We start from the raw sequence: 15,765 nt of genomic DNA, 5'->3' as shown, positions 1-15,765 counted from the left end.
GTTTAATTTATTTTTTTTTAAACAACATTTTTCTTCAACAGATGGAGCTACAATAGATTTTTGTTATTGACAGCAAAAACCGTATTCGAACAGGTCGCAAAATTGTGCATATTTTTGTGTAGATAACTGCTGTTATAGAAGATTTTAGACGTGTTTTGTCACAATTTTGAGTGTTATGTTGTGGTGTGTTGAAAAATCTTCAAAGTTGAAAAGTCAAAATTATTATAAAAATTGCGGAAAATTGGAAGTGGGTAGAAAGTCAACCGAACTTTCAAATGAACAAAGAAAAATAATAATAAAATTTCAGATAAAACGAAAATCTTTGCGTGAAATCGTAAAAATAATGAAGCACCTCTGCTACACAATATGTGGTGCGGAATTATAAAAACACAGGTGAAGCAAACAAATCATTAGGAAATATAAATTGATCGAAGCTAACAAAAAGAAATCATTCATTCCTACGTCCTAAATTCCAGATATAAAGGTATAAATAGGTAAGTGATGTGGAACTGGTTACAACAGTCTTATATTTGACTGGCTACACCAAACACCTGTTCTTTGGTGTTCATGTTAACCTTCAATGGCGCGAAATTATATTATACACTTGGTCAAATATAATATTTTAATGTTTAAAAAATCTTAATATAATTCAAAATTACCATGCAAGGTCACAAATTTGAAAAAAAAATTGGCATTTGCCACACAATAAACATTAATCTATCGTTCAAGTAGTAAATATTCAAATCTTACCTTAAATTAACTACTAAAACTAACAAAAAACACAAACACAGCAATTTATCTTAATTAATAAAAAGTAAACTTTTGAGGTTAAAACGAAATCGTGACGTTATGAATGTTGTGGTGTTCGGTTACCATGACAACGCTATTAAAAATGCGGTTGATTGGTTTCAAAAACGCGGGCATTATAAATTTGAACGGTTGCTATGACAACGATGAAATTCACGCAGTTAATTATAGATAGCGCCTCAAAACGTAAACAAATTTGGGGCTTTTTTTTTTAGGTTAGGACATAGAAAAAAGTTGTTTTCGAATAAATTATGTACTCAATAAGATTTTACTAGGAAACAATTAATGGAGCTTTTAGGTTATCAAGATTTAAGAGACGGAGATGTTATTTCCCAGCAGGTAAAAGTAAATTTTCGGAAATACCAGTAAGTATTTCTATATCGTTCTGGTGAAGATTCGGGGGGCATCATGTAAGATAATTTGTGGGCATGCTGTTAGAAAATCATTCATAACTATAATTGTCAAACGAAAACGGTATGGATATAAATCTTGCGGGAGAAATTTGAATTATCTTTTAAATTTGAAATTTAAATGTCAAAATTAATTTTATTTATTTATTTTCATTATATTTGTATACAAAATCACACTATACAGAACACAATGATTAAAACATTGTACACTACGTAAAAACGATCGAATCTAAATTGTTTTAATTCACGTCAACTTGCCCTGATTGTCTGGTACCAAACAAAAACGGCTATGGTATCCAAAAATTAATACTGAAACACCTAGAGAAAATTGTGATTTTCTCACACACGTAGATGTATATTATTCATTATATATATTTTTTCGGAATTTTGGCAGTACATTTTCATTAGAAACTATCTTCTGGTTTGTTTTCTTTCTACGATACAGAGTGATTTACAAAATCTACAAAGGGAACGATAGATAAAAACTGATTACTGTGAGGTATATTTTCTCATTCTGAATCTACTTTTATTTGTTTTTCCATAAATCACCCTGTGTACAACGTGGATCGACGTCCAGATTCTTTTCTTTTTAAATTGCAAGAATATCAATGATCTTTATTTTTTTTTCGTATTTAACAATTTAGCAATCTATAAATTATCAACACAACTATATCTTTTATAAAATTATTTATATTATTATTATTAGTTTATATTTGTGCATAAAAAGTTCGTTTTTTTATTTAAATCTTTATCTTGCCCTCGAAATATTACTTATTCTGTTGAACACTTGCAAAAATTGTTTCAATTGATTAGAAGACTGTATTCTAATTCATAATCTAAAAAACTAAAACCTGAATCGACGAATTTATCATTGATTCCATCTAAATATAGTGAGTTTGTGTTGTTTCTGTGCATTTTCTAACAGTGCCATAAAATCGTTAACAATCAATAATTGTATTAAAGCTTTCAAGTACATAATATCTATCGAGGAATATTTAATTATACGAGTTTAAGAGTCTTTTCTCCTGTGCAACATAACTTTAAACTTAATTTTCTTCTTTTATATTGAATATAGTATTGAAATAAAATTTGATGGAATCAATGAAGTTTGCATTTTCTTAATAGGACCGTTAATTATTATATCAAAACATTTCTATCATCTTTTTTTATAACCTAAGAATCTCAAACAACTTTTTTTACTAAGAAAAATAGATTTACCATTTCCTTTTTCTCTACATTCGCGTTGACAATACAATTTACAATTTTTTTTTTATTATTTCGTTTTCAATTTCTCATCCATTATACAATGCTTTTTTGTATGACAATGATTATATTATTACAAATTACAATAATAAAGAAGTACACTTTATACAGGTGTTTATTTTTTAATCCCCTACGGCGTTATTACTTTGACACTATCAATTCCAAGTATTTATGTATTAAATAAATTCTTCTATATCCAATTAATTAATTAAGAGACAAGCTTAAAAAATAAACACCTGTACATACAGGAAATTATTGAATTAAGTGCATATGTTTGTATGTAGAGCATATCTTAATTATGTTTTTACTTTTTCTTTGTGTTTGGGAACATGATTATTTAAGTTTATTCAGATCAATGATATTAGGTGTTTTTATAAAACTGTGATAAAATAATTTAAAACTTTAATAACAACAACATAATTAAACAACCATCATTAATCCTTTAACGAACTTTTAAAATAATTATTAAAAAATCTGTTTTATTGTAATTTTATTATCTAATTCATCTTAAAAATCTTTTAAAACAAACTCAAACAGATCAATCTGTCTCAAATGGGACTGAGAAGTCCCCCTAGACCTACTAGTTCAGTTCTTAGATCTCTGACTCAGGAAAGATTTGTCCTGAATATGGGGCCGAGAATATAATAAAAAAAAGTCCCAATCAGAATACATAACGAAGAGAAAACACAAGAATAAAAACAGTATTAATTTAACTTAATTATTTGTGTTTGGACATATTTTAAAAGATTTATAAGATGAAACTGACTGTAAAGTTTAAAAAACTGACGTTAAAGAATTATACAAAAAAAAAATCATTAAAATAAAACTAATTTCTTTCTGTGGAGTCTATATACATTTTTCTTTTTATGTTAGTATTGTTAGGAAGTGAAAGAGATATGTATTTCTCGGAATTGAATTGAAAACACTCATTTTTTTGTTAAGGATTTGAAATGGGGTGTTCGGAAGGTTTTTCCATTAATCCGAAGACACAATTATTACTTATTTTTTCTTTTCGAATTCATTAAGCACTTGAAGCTGCTGCCGTTATCGTCCATTGCAGACACAGACACAATAGGCGACCGATCCGAAGGCTAACTATCGTTAGGTCACTACTGGTTCTAACCGAGTACTATCATACGTTCCTATACTGATCCACACTTTTCGAAGAGCACGGTTGCACGTCGTCCAAATAACTAGAGGAGTCGTGTTGTTGCCTCGACGTTGACGCCACCGCCGCCGGGTATCTTACAATCGGTTTGTAATTGTGTGTCGTTTGATTAACTTGTCGATGATTATCTGATTCTTGAGACGTCGAAGGCCTTCGTTCTTGTAATGTTAAACTAGGGTCTTCTGCAACAGGTTCGTATGGACCTTTTGTCCATTTTTGGATGAGCGCTATTATTAATGATTCCAGACAACAAACATATCCCAAACACTAAAAATTTTGTTTCAACAAACTTGTGGTTATTTATCAAACAATTTTTTACCCCAGTTATTAATAATTGTTGATGAGTCCATTTGGGTACCCATGTTAAGGCCCCAGAAAGGAATATTGCATGGAAGATCAATGATGAGACTATAAGGAACGATACACTAAGGCATAAATATAAATATGTATTCTAAAAATGAAGAAAGGAATTATTATTTTATTGAACATGTAATACTTAACTTACCACTTTTCCCCAATTAAACGGGAACAAATACACCATTTGTGAAATATCAAGGAACAGTAGAACACATGTTACAAATATACTGAGCAGGGTAACGAACATCATCAATCGCAACCTTCCGGCTAAGGGTAACATAAAGAGACCTACCTTAACCGTACCGGATGTACAAAGACACGCTAAACAAGCCACTGTTGTGATCTAAAATCACAACAATAAAAAATGTATAAAAAATAAGTCAATTTGATTTATACAATTTTTACATACAACTAATAAAACTTTAACAACTCCGGTAGGTGTCTTGAGATGTTTGTGGTCACAATAAACGATAACGCCTGAATAAAGGGAGATGTCGGGGGAAGCGGGACGCCTACGGTAGTGAGAGTGCGAGTCCCAGGAGTTGATGGTGCCAAGGGGTGTTTCGCACTCGCATCCGCCAGCGGCGCAATCAGCACTCAGTGCTCCCGTCCTGCTGCCCGCTATCTCAAAATCCTGCAACACAGAACTCATGCCATCCCCGGCCTGCAACAACACGGACATGGAACACACACTTAGTGCCATCGATCTCTCATCATACACCACTTCCATACACGACCCCCAAAAGAAAAAAAAATATTTCACTACCTGTACTTATTTATAACTTTATTTTATTTCGTGCTTTTCTGTAAATACAACCAAAAAATAAATAAAGATCTGAACATGGTAATAAAATAATACATACCTTGAAGGAGTTTGGCAAAGATATAAATCAAATAAAATAAAAAAACTTTAAAAAATTTTATTAAAATAAAACAACCTAAAAAATACATTTGAAAGCATGCAAAAATAACATTCAAGCATAATTTTAATGACTAGAAATATGTACAGTGTGTTAATTAATTATCGTACCCGCCGTCATTATTGTAAGTATGCAACCAATATCACAAATCGTATTTGCAATCACCTATACTGTGATATTGGTTGCATACTTGCAATGATGACGTCGGGTACATTAATTAATTAACACACTGTATTTCCATGCAATTAATCTAAAACGACCCACATTTTACACATTGGTGCACCTATTTTCTGATATTTATGAAACAACTATGCTAATTATACCTGGATGTCTTCCACTTTACAACTTTGAGGCTCCAGTTCTGTGATGTCTTGCAGTAACAGTTCGATTTCGTCGTCTCCGTACAAATCAGATACCGAGTTGATGTATCTGCTTGTATCAGACTGCATGACCCACCAACACTACCACTTCATCCCATTCGCCCGTCCCCAATCCATAGTGCCCATACACCAAGGGTTCAAGTTCGAGATTATAACCTATAAAAAAAAATAATAAAAAATTTAAATTAATTTCATAAAAGTAATTTAGTTAAAAAATTGTATTAACCTACTTGAAATAAAGGGAGAATTTGAGTTATGAATTATTTATTTCTATTCGAATACAAATAACTACTGACCTACTGTTGGAGAGAGGGTCTTAAAAGTCAATTATTAGAAAATCGACTTGAAACGGTGGGGGGATGAATGAATATTTATAAATTCGTACCTACAGAATTTTTGATGAGGTCTTAAATGTTGTATTTACTCGTTGTCCTCAACCAAAAAAATTAAAACCCACTTATCATAAACGCATTTTTTTTATCTAGTTATCGCAGACGCCAAAAACACTGCGCCATGTTTACATTCACTGAAATGACGTGAGGTGAATTATTTGTCAATTACAATTTTTCGTTACACGCCAAGGGAATACCTTTTATCGGGTCGTATTATTTATTTAAACGATCGTTAAATTACGGAATATGAATCGAAATTTATTTTCAAAAATTTAGTTTCTTATACATTTTTGGTTATTTTAATTTTTTTTTTTATAAAATCACTTCTGATATTCGCTAGAGGGCGGAACCGTCATTCAATTTGTAAATCATATTTTTGTTGGGTTTTATTTCAAATTATTATCATACAACCCAAAAAATATGTTTTTTTAATACTAAAGAAATTAATTTATACATAAATGAGAAATAATTTATATCAATAAAAATATCAAGTATTAAGTAAATTTAAAACGGAGCCAACTTCACAATAAAATGTCAAATTAATTTTAAATCAGTAAAGATAAGTTACGTTAATGTTATAATATAATACTTTTCACAAATTAAAGTATTTTACCCAAACATCGTATTTAAACTCCAAGTTATATTAATAGTTTAAAATCACAACAATTTAATTGTCATTTAAATCGCAACCAATCACACACTAATTGTCAAATGTCAAGTGACAGTTGTTTATAGGTTAGATTAAATTGTCTACGAAAGTAAAAACTTTAATGAACTAATTTAATTTTTGTAAACAAACTAATTCATCTCAGTAATAAAAATGTCGGAAAAAGATTTTGCGCCGTTAAGTTTAGCGTGTGTGAAAGCGCTACATGACAAACTCTACGAGAAAAGAAAATTTGCAGCCTTAGAAGTCGAAAAGTAATTAGAAAAACGCCTCTTAAAATGATTCGTTACTTTGTTAATTTTTTAGAATGGTGAAAGAGTTTATACTTACTAAAAACACAATTCAAATCAAACGAATATTAAAAGTTTTACAAGATTTTGCAACGTCACAAAATCCGAATGCTAAAAAAGGTGGTTTAATCGGTCTTGCAGCTTGTTCAATTGCGCTAGGAAAGGTAAAGATTATTTTAATTTTTTTGTAATCTCCAGGGAGATTTTTAGGCATCAATTTTTTATAGGTTTCCGCTGACTATACAGATGAACTTATAAAACCAATTTTAGCTTGTTTTTCCGATGCCGATTTAAGAGTTAGATATTACGCTTGTGAATCACTTTATAATGTAGTTAAAGTTGCAAGAGGGGCTGTTCTCCCACATTTTGCTGCAATTTTTAATGCCTTATGTAAAATATCTACAGATCCTGAACAAGATGTAAAAAACGCTTCTGAATTATTAGATAAATTATTAAAGGTAATGTAAATACTAATATTTTTTATATTATTGTTATTAATAGATACTATTTTTGTAGGATATTGTAACTGAGAGTAATTCATTTGATTTGGATGGTTTTATGCCATTGCTTCGCGAACGAATTTATACAAAAAAATCTTTTGCTAGGCAATTTGTTATATCATGGATTTCTGTATTGGATGCTGTTCCGGATATAGATCTAGTTATTTATTTACCGGAAATGTTAGATGGGTTATTTAGGATATTAGAAGATCCAGTACTTGAAGTTAAAAAAATGTGTGATACGGTATTGGGAGAGTTTTTACGTAGCATCAAACAAAATCCTAGTAGAGTAGATTTTGGTAGTATGATTAATATTTTAATTGAACATGCACAAGATAAAAGTGATAATATTGTACAGGTAATTTTAAAGTTTCGAAAATGGTTTCTAATACTCCTAAAAACTAATTTTATTTTTAGTACACTGCAATAACATGGATTAAAGAGTTTGTACAATTATCTGGAGTTTTAATGTTGCCTCATATGTCTGGAATATTTATGGCGGTTTTACCTTGTTTAGCTTATGAATCGGACGATCGTAAAAGTATCCTTGTTTTTTTATTCTTTAAAACATACGCTGCATGCACTTAATTTAAAAAAAATAAACAAATAATGCACTGCTTCAATTAAATATTTTTGCATGATTGAAACCTCTTTTTCTCTCCTTAATCCAGTAACAGATATCAAAGAAACTGCTGAGGCTGTAAATTACATTATGGAAAAATTGGTTTCACTTCAAGAGGAGAAAGTTAAACAACAAACTGAAATTCAAGAGAGTGAGTTTTTTTAATAAAACAAATAATTTTTGATTTATTAATGTGTTTTAAGGTGAAGATCGTAAAATTTATGAATTAAATTTACCAAAAGTAGTTGAGGTTTTAACGGATTATTTGTTGCATAATTCTGTTCAAACAAAAGTAGCTGTTTTGAAGTGGATACTGCATTTGTATAAAAAATTACCTCATAAAGTAAAAAATACATAATCATATTAATTATTATTTAAATTTTTTTTTATTGTTTTTAGATGTATGAGTTTATAGATATTTTATTTCCTGTTCTTCAAAAAACACTTTCTGATCCGGCTGATGAAGTTGTACAACAATGTTTAGCTGTTATTTCCGAAGTAATATCAACGCCAACAGAAACCAAAGGTAATTTTTTTATTTTACCTTAAAAATTAATACTAATTTTTCTGTTTTTGATTTAGATCCCAGTCCATATTATTCCAAATTTGTAATAACTTTATTACAATCATTTAGCTCAAATAGTGCCCTTTTAGAAGAAAAGGGATCATTTATTATAAGGTTTTTTACAAGTTTTTTATACACATCTTATTTGACTTAATTTATTTATTTATTTGTAGACAATTATGTGTTTTATTAAACGCTGAAGATATTTATCGAACTTTAGCTCAAATTTTACTTATTGAATCTAACTTAAAGTTTGCAAGTTTAATGGTTGAACAACTTAATTTTATATTACTTACATCATCAGAGTTATTTGAATTAAGAACTAAACTTAAAAATTTAGATTCTCAGGTTTGATTATTTCTTTTATACAGGTGTTTCTAAATTGATGTGAAACATTTTAAAGGCATATTGAGCTGTTGTGTACTCTCATTCATGCCTTAACCCTACTGATATCCCTTATATTTGCGGTCCAGCTTTCTTTGCCATAGATATGCAGAATCAAACGCAGAGTGTTTGATGAGGTGCCAAGATAAGAGGTTTGGAAACCACTACAGAAGAAAGGGACACCCCAAAACCTCAAAATAATAATTTGAAATTGAAACAAATTTTATTTAAAACATTTTTTTAATAAAAAAAATAATTGTTGAGATAATTCATTTTGATAGCATACTATTCAGAGGGAAATTAAAATTTCAAATTAGCAAAAAATTGTATTAACAAACACTGTTCCTGAAGTAATTCTAAACAAATTTTGTTAACAAAATTTTTTTATTAAATCAACAATAAGGATATAACCTCAAAAATATTAATTTTTGTAGCATACTGTTCAGTGGGAAATTAAAATTTCAAGTTAGAAAAAAATTGTGTTAACAAAAATTGTTTCTGAAACAATTCTAAACAAACTTTGTCAACAATTTTTTTTGATTTAATCAATAATTAAGGAGGTAACCTCAAAATAATAATTTTTCCGTTTTTATACATAATTATACTTAGATGCTTAATTAATAGAGATGTACAAATTTTTTATTAAGATAATTGATTCAAAATCGAAATTGAAACAAATTTTATTTAAAACATTTTTTAATAAAAACATTAATTGTTGAGATAATTAATTCTGATAGTATACTATTCAGAGGGAAATTAAAATTTCAAATTAGCAAAAAATTGTATTAACAAACACTATTCCTCAAGTAATTCTAAACAAATTTTGTTAACAAAATTTTTTGATTAAATCAACCATAAGGGTATAACCTCAAAAATATTAATTTTTGTAGCATACTGTCCATACTGTTCAGTGGGAAATTAAAATTTCAAGTTAGACAAAAATTGTGTTAACAAAAATTGTTTCTGAAACTATTCTAAACAAACTTTGTTAACATTTTTTTTTTATTTAATCAATAATTAAGGAGATAACCTCAAAATAATAATGTTTCCGTTTTTATACATAATTATACTTAGATGCTTAATTAATAGAGATGTAAAATTTTTTTATTAAGATAATTGATTCAAAATCGAAATTGAAACAAATTTTATTTAAAACATTTTTTAATAAAAACAATAATTGTTGAGATAATTAATTTTGATAGCATACTATTCAGAGGGAAATTAAAATTTCAAATTAGCAAAAAATTGTATTAACAAACACTGTTCCTGAAGTAATTCTAAACAAATTTTGTTAACAAAATTTTTTTATTAAATCAACAATAAGGGTATAACCTCAAAAATATTAATTTTTGTAGCATACTGTCCATACTGTTCAGTGGGAAATTAAAATTTCAAGTTAGACAAAAATTGTGTTAACAAAAATTGTTTCTGAAACTATTCTAAACAAACTTTGTTAACATTTTTTTTTTATTTAATCAATAATTAAGGAGATAACCTCAAAATAATAGTGTTTCCGTTTTTATACATAATTATACTTAGATGCTTAATTAATAGAGATGTAAAATTTTTTTATTAAGATAATTGATTCAAAATCGAAATTGAAACAAATTTTATTTAAAACATTTTTTAATAAAAACAATAATTGTTGAGATAATTAATTTTGATAGCATACTATTCAGAGGGAAATTAAAATTTCAAATTAGCAAAAAATTGTATTAACAAACACTGTTCCTGAAGTAATTCTAAACAAATTTTGTTAACAAAATTTTTTGATTAAATCAACAATAAGGATATAACCTCAAAAATATTAATTTTTGTAACATACTGTTCAGTGGGAAATTAAAATTTCAAGTTAGAAAAAAATTGTGTTAACAAAAATTGTTCGTGAAACAATTCTAAACAAACTTTGTCAACAATTTTTTTTGATTTAATCAATAATTAAGGAGGTAACCTCAAAATAATAATTTTTACGTTTTATACATAATTATACTTAGTTGCTTAATTAATAGAGATGTAAAAATTTTTTATTAAGATAATTGATTCAAAATCGAAATTGAAACAAATTTTATTTAAAAAATTTTTTAATAAAAACAATAATTGTTGAGATAATTAATTTTGATAGCATACTATTCAAAGGGAAATTAAAATTTCAAATTAGCAAAAAATTGTATTAACAAACACTGTTCCTGAAGTAATTCTAAACAAATTTTGTTAACAAAATTTTTTGATTAAATCAACAATAACGATGTAACCTCAAAAATATTAATTTTTGTAGCATATTGTTCAGTGGGAAATTAAAATTTCAAGTTAGAAAAAAATTATGTTAACAAAAATTGTTTCTGAAACAATTCTAAACAAACTTTGTCAACAATTTTTTTTGATTTAATCAATAATTAAGGAGGTAACCTTAAAATAATATGATATATGCAGATGATGTAGGAAATTGTAACAGGCTGTACTTCAGTGGTCAGAAATTCTAAAGGAGAGGGGCATAGTGTTAAATAAAGTGAAGAGCCAAGTTATCCTCATTGAATATGATGGTCAAAGGGTTTCCTATCCAGATCAAAAACAATTTTCCCTTAACTTTAGAGGGTTGTAATTTGGAAGTTTTGAACAAAAAATAATTTTTTACTAAAATCACACCTTAAAATCTTTCGCATCAATTTAGAAACACTACATTTTTCTATATTTAATAAAATTAATGATTTTTATATTTTTGTTTATAGGAAAGCTGTTCATTATTTTGTTGTTTATACAAAACTTGGTGTCATAATCCAGTTGCAACAGTGGCTCTTTGCTTTTTATCGCAATGTTATAATCATGTTTGTGATCTTATAATGTTATTGTATCCTTTAAAATTAAAACTAATGTTTAATAATTGGTATAAATTCTTAATATATTTATAGTGGTGATTTAGAAGTGACAAAAAATTTATTATCAGAAATTGATAAATTAGTACGATTAATAGAATCTCCAATTTTTGCTTGTATGTTAAAAAAAAAATAATAATACACCATATATTAAACACTTAATATCTTTTTAGATTTACGTTTGGAATTACTAAAAGTTCCAGCTGATGAATGTCTCGTACGAGCACTTTACGGTTTATTAATGCTTTTACCGCAAACAGAAGCGTTTCAAATTTTACAAACACGACTCTCTTGCATTCCTAGTTTACATTTACACTGTGACCAAAGGTAAACTGAAATTTAATTTATTAAAACCTTTTTATGACTTTATTTTTTTTAGAAACCAAGCGGAACTTAAACCTGTACCTGAAAGAATGCAACACATACATTTTCCGGAACTTTTGAAACATTTTAAAATCGTCCAAAATAATCATAAGAATTTTAAAAAAGGACAACGCACTAAAGAATTATCTGCGAATAACGAAAAAATTGTTGAATTGTGAAAAATAATGTATACATTTTTAGCGAGATCCAAAATCAATTTGATAAAAAAGTTTATATTAGTTTATTAATTTTTTGCCAATATAAGATTACAAAAAAAACTAATTATTTTAGATCTCGTAATATATCTTATTTATACACAGTATTTCATGTACATTTATAGGAAATATAAATATTATATATAAATAAATTTATACAACATTAAGTCATTTAATTTTATTTGATTATAAACTGTGTTAAACCACTTTACGAATAAGTTCTAAATTTATTTTACGACTTGATACGTTAACAAAAATAACTTTAACTTCAAGGATATCACCAATCCCAACTTTTTCACCATTAAGTTTAGTACAATGAAGTAATGCTCTCGATTCAACTCCGATATCTATGAATGCGCCAAAATGTGTATTATTTATAACGCGTCCTTTTAAAACGAGTCCAGTTTGTAAATCATTAATACTTGTTAATCCTTTTTTGAAAAATGGCACTTTGGCTGTTTCATCTCTCATATCATAATCAAAACGTTTAGATAAAGCTTCTAAAATTAATCTTAATGTATGCTCAGAAGTTTTATAATCTTGAGCTAAATCAAAATATTTAAAATCTTTTTTAATATCTTCGATTTGTTTGATGAAATTTTCAGTTCCTATATCGTTTAATTTTAACTTATATTTATTTAATAAGTCTATAGTTATTTTATAAGACTCTGGATGAATTATTGTCATATCTAAATGATTTGTTTTTGGGTTTTTATAAAATGATTTTCGATCTTTCTCTGAAAGCGGTGCTACTTTTAAAAATCCAGCGCATTGTTCAAAACATTTCGGTCCAATTCCTTTTATTTCAGTGATTTGTTTTCGATTAATAAATGGCCCATTTTCTTTACGATAATCGAGTATTAATTGGGCTTTCTTTTCTGATAAACCAGAAACTCTTTTTAATAAGCAATCTGAACATGTATTGACATCCACACCAACAAAACTAACACATTCGGATATTACTTCTTCCAAAGCATTATCAAGCAACTTCTTTGATAAATCATGTTGATACATTCCTACTCCAATGTGTTTTGGATCGACTTTTACGTATTCCGCCAAAGGATCTTGTACTCTTCGAGCAATTGAAACTAAATGTATAAATAATATATAAATATGTAAAAACAAGATTAAAAATTAAAAAAATACCGGCGCTTATTATGTTTGGATCAAGATTAGGAAATTCTTTTTTAGCTTCATTGCTACAAGAATAAATTGAAGCCCCATTTTCATTAACTATTGTATATTGTATGTTTAATGGATTAAAAAAATTCCTTTCTATTAATTTTGAAAGCCATGCTTCTGTTTCTCGACAACCTGTACCATTTCCTAATGCTATTAATGAACAACTAAAATAAAAAAAGGTAAAAATGATATTATTACTGTTTTTACGCTAATTTTTTGTGTAAAAACAGAATTGAGTGTATTAAAATTGTTTTTGAACCTGTGTTTTACTAATAAATCCTTTAATTTTGATTCTTCTTTATGTCCAGTTTGTCCTTTAAAAGGAAATAAAGTACAAAAATCCAATAATGATCCATCAATTCCAATAATACCAAGTTTACATCCATGAGTAAACCCAGGATCAATTCCAGCAATTACACTTCCTTTAACAGATTTCATAAGAAGTAATTCTTTAAGATTATCACAAAAAACGTTCAAAGAAGCTTTAGATGCTACAGTTTTTAATTCTAAACGAACTTCTCTTATCAGCAATGGTTGAACTAAAATTATTTGAAAAATTAATTTTGTTGAAAAATTTTCTTTGAACTTATTTTATTACTTAATCTTTTGTAGCAATCATTTAATGCTTTTTTAAAAATCGTTTTTTTAACTGAGGATGATGTTATATATTGGCCAAATATATCCCAACAACATTTATTGAATTTGTTTGTAATATAATCAGGTACTAATATTTTCATTGAAAGAATTTTGTTCTGTTCACCACGGTTAATGGCTAAAATCTAATAAAAATAAATTTCAATCACTCTACATGTTATTACTATGTTTTACTTGATGTGGTTTAATATACTTTGAACACGAATTAAATTCATAATAATGTTCAAATTTTTCATTTTCATTAGATTTCTTCTCATCAGTTTTTGAAGTCGATTTCTTTTTTCTCACCTCAATTGTAAAATTTCCATTAACTCTCCTACAAAAATAATGCATTATATTAAATTGATTTGATTTTAATGGATTAATTTACAATTCCCTTATATAATTTAAAACATCCACTTTTGTCCCAATAATATGTGCAATAACATGAATACATCCTTCTTCAACCTTTTCATATGTATCTAAATCTTTATTTTTTTTATTCACATATGATTTTAAATCTACTTCAAGATTTGTTGTTAATAACTTTATAGCAGGATCTTCCAATCCAAGCTTTTTAGCTCTATCATAATATGTTTTTTTACTTGTTACTTTATAAGGGGCATACTGAAAAAAATAAAAATGTATAATTGTAAAAGATTTCATTTTATAAAAACATACAATGTGTTCTAGTTCCTCTAATGTTTTTGCTGATAAAACCGCGTCTTGTAAAACAGGTTGCAAATGATTACCAGCTCGTAAACTTTTTAAAACAGTTTGAGATTTCAATTTAACTGTGGTAATCTCTTCATAGCATTGTTTAATTTCCCTCAGTGTTTCTGGTGTCATATTATTAGTGACATGTTTTCGATATCTCGCTATAAATGGGATGGTACACCCATCATTAAACATATCAATGATGTTATTTGCAACTGAAATATCTAAACTTTGGCGTTCTGCAACTAATTCATAATCTTTCCAATAATTATCATTGATTTGATTCTCTTTTGTTGCTATCTTAATCTTTTGTGTTTTTATTTCCTTTATGTTTTTACTTATTTTGCTCAATTTTCCTTCTTCATTTTTAGCCTTTGTTGTTATTTTTAGAGATGTTTTTGATTTCTTAATTTTTGGTGAATCTTCTGAATCGCAATCTTTTTCTTCTCTCTTTCTTTTAGGTGGGTAAGCATTTTTAATTTTTGTGGTTTTGTTCATGATTGAAATAACTTTTAAAACTTATCTTCTGTATTGTTTATATTGTTATATTAACTATTAACATTAACGATACTTTCTAAAATAATAGGCTTAAATTTTTTAATGCATGACAGTTTGATTTGACAGATTCTAGTTAACATCAAACTCAATAGATGGCAACATACCAAGTCTAAAAAAAAATTATTAAGTTTTATTTTTATTGTATAACATCATTAATGTAAAATAAAATCATTTTGTAGTTTAATTTTAAAATTTATAAATTAAAAGTTACATTTTCCTCATACCGAATTACATTTGCCATGCATTACATATTTGGATGTCAAACGTGATATAATAAAAAATTGTACATTAAAATAATCAAATTTTATGTCTTTTTGTCGATAAACCCAAAAATAAAGGTTGAAAAAATCTTTAATCTCATCTAATAGGAATATTTGAGTGCGTTCATTAGAGAATTTCGACTGGGGTTGCATCCTTGTTTGTCAAGGCTCATGTTTGGACTTTACTCCGCAGACGAGGAGAACCAAATTATCTATGACCACTGCTGTGCCCATCTCTTGGG

The 15,765-nt window shown here is 27.5% G+C and overlaps 3 protein-coding genes and 1 long non-coding RNA gene across 6 annotated transcripts; 2 read left to right on the top strand and 2 right to left on the bottom strand.

Annotated features, from left to right (window-relative positions):
- Positions 1 to 57: 57 nt before the first annotated feature.
- Positions 58 to 3,144, top strand: LOC111418904 (uncharacterized). Its single transcript, XR_002706871.2, has 3 exons — positions 58 to 247; positions 308 to 494; positions 1,023 to 3,144. It is a non-coding gene; the product is annotated as an uncharacterized lncRNA (long non-coding RNA).
- LOC111418822 (uncharacterized) lies at positions 1,348 to 5,396 on the bottom strand. 2 transcript variants are annotated; one of them, XM_023051505.2, is made up of 5 exons: positions 5,249 to 5,396; positions 4,415 to 4,669; positions 4,154 to 4,348; positions 3,968 to 4,099; positions 1,348 to 3,915 (listed from the first exon to the last, which is right to left on the bottom strand). In XM_023051505.2, exons 1-5 carry the CDS (start codon positions 5,372 to 5,374, stop codon positions 3,613 to 3,615), a joined length of 1,011 nt encoding a protein of 336 aa, XP_022907273.1. In that variant the 5' UTR covers positions 5,375 to 5,396; the 3' UTR covers positions 1,348 to 3,612. The 2 variants fall into 2 exon arrangements, with proteins under 2 accessions (XP_022907273.1, XP_022907274.1); XM_023051506.2 differs by having other exon boundaries at positions 4,415 to 4,639.
- Positions 5,397 to 6,360: 964 nt separating this feature from the next.
- On the top strand, positions 6,361 to 12,340 carry LOC111418821 (protein VAC14 homolog). Of its 2 annotated transcripts, none has more exons than XM_023051502.2 (14): positions 6,361 to 6,618; positions 6,671 to 6,818; positions 6,882 to 7,112; positions 7,171 to 7,512; positions 7,572 to 7,695; positions 7,826 to 7,927; positions 7,980 to 8,119; positions 8,176 to 8,302; positions 8,359 to 8,455; positions 8,515 to 8,689; positions 11,452 to 11,570; positions 11,632 to 11,711; positions 11,769 to 11,922; positions 11,975 to 12,340. In XM_023051502.2, the coding sequence occupies exons 1-14, from the start codon at positions 6,518 to 6,520 to the stop codon at positions 12,135 to 12,137; spliced, it is 2,103 nt and encodes a 700-aa protein (XP_022907270.2). In that variant the 5' UTR covers positions 6,361 to 6,517; the 3' UTR covers positions 12,138 to 12,340. The 2 variants fall into 2 exon arrangements, with proteins under 2 accessions (XP_022907270.2, XP_022907271.2); XM_023051503.2 differs by having other exon boundaries at positions 6,366 to 6,618; positions 7,832 to 7,927.
- On the bottom strand, positions 12,337 to 15,338 carry LOC111418820 (S1 RNA-binding domain-containing protein 1). The gene is made up of 7 exons (XM_023051500.2): positions 14,670 to 15,338; positions 14,380 to 14,615; positions 14,184 to 14,325; positions 13,954 to 14,134; positions 13,615 to 13,894; positions 13,320 to 13,519; positions 12,337 to 13,261 (listed from the first exon to the last, which is right to left on the bottom strand). The coding sequence occupies exons 1-7, from the start codon at positions 15,201 to 15,203 to the stop codon at positions 12,372 to 12,374; spliced, it is 2,463 nt and encodes an 820-aa protein (XP_022907268.2). The 5' UTR covers positions 15,204 to 15,338; the 3' UTR covers positions 12,337 to 12,371.
- Positions 15,339 to 15,765: the final 427 nt, after the last annotated feature.

The sequence above is a fragment of the Onthophagus taurus genome, chromosome 7 (assembly GCF_036711975.1).
Source record: "Onthophagus taurus isolate NC chromosome 7, IU_Otau_3.0, whole genome shotgun sequence".
In the NCBI taxonomy this organism is placed as follows: domain Eukaryota; kingdom Metazoa; phylum Arthropoda; class Insecta; order Coleoptera; family Scarabaeidae; genus Onthophagus; species Onthophagus taurus.
The sequence above is the reverse complement of the archived record's forward strand: the minus strand, read 5'-3'. Positions and strand labels throughout refer to the sequence as shown.

Excerpts from the sequence above, each read along its gene's own strand:
- LOC111418821 (XM_023051502.2), top strand. The coding sequence starts at position 6,518 with ATGTCGGAAAAAGATTTTGCGCCGTTAAGTTTAGCGTGTGTGAAAGCG. Across the intron at positions 6,619-6,670 it reads GCAGCCTTAGAAGTCGAAAA|AATGGTGAAAGAGTTTATAC; the intron begins GTAATTAGAAAA and ends TTAATTTTTTAG. Across the intron at positions 11,712-11,768 it reads AGAATCTCCAATTTTTGCTT|ATTTACGTTTGGAATTACTA; the intron begins GTATGTTAAAAA and ends ATATCTTTTTAG.
- LOC111418820 (XM_023051500.2), bottom strand. The coding sequence starts at position 15,203 with ATGAACAAAACCACAAAAATTAAAAATGCTTACCCACCTAAAAGAAAG. Across the intron at positions 14,616-14,669 it reads TAGAGGAACTAGAACACATT|TATGCCCCTTATAAAGTAAC; the intron begins GTATGTTTTTAT and ends TATTTTTTTCAG. Across the intron at positions 13,520-13,614 it reads GATTTATTAGTAAAACACAG|TTGTTCATTAATAGCATTAG; the intron begins GTTCAAAAACAA and ends TTTTTATTTTAG.
- LOC111418822 (XM_023051505.2), bottom strand. The coding sequence starts at position 5,374 with ATGCAGTCTGATACAAGCAGATACATCAACTCGGTATCTGATTTGTAC. Across the intron at positions 4,100-4,153 it reads CGTTTAATTGGGGAAAAGTG|AATACATATTTATATTTATG; the intron begins GTAAGTTAAGTA and ends CTTCATTTTTAG. Across the intron at positions 3,916-3,967 it reads AACAATTATTAATAACTGGG|TGTTTGGGATATGTTTGTTG; the intron begins GTAAAAAATTGT and ends CAAAATTTTTAG.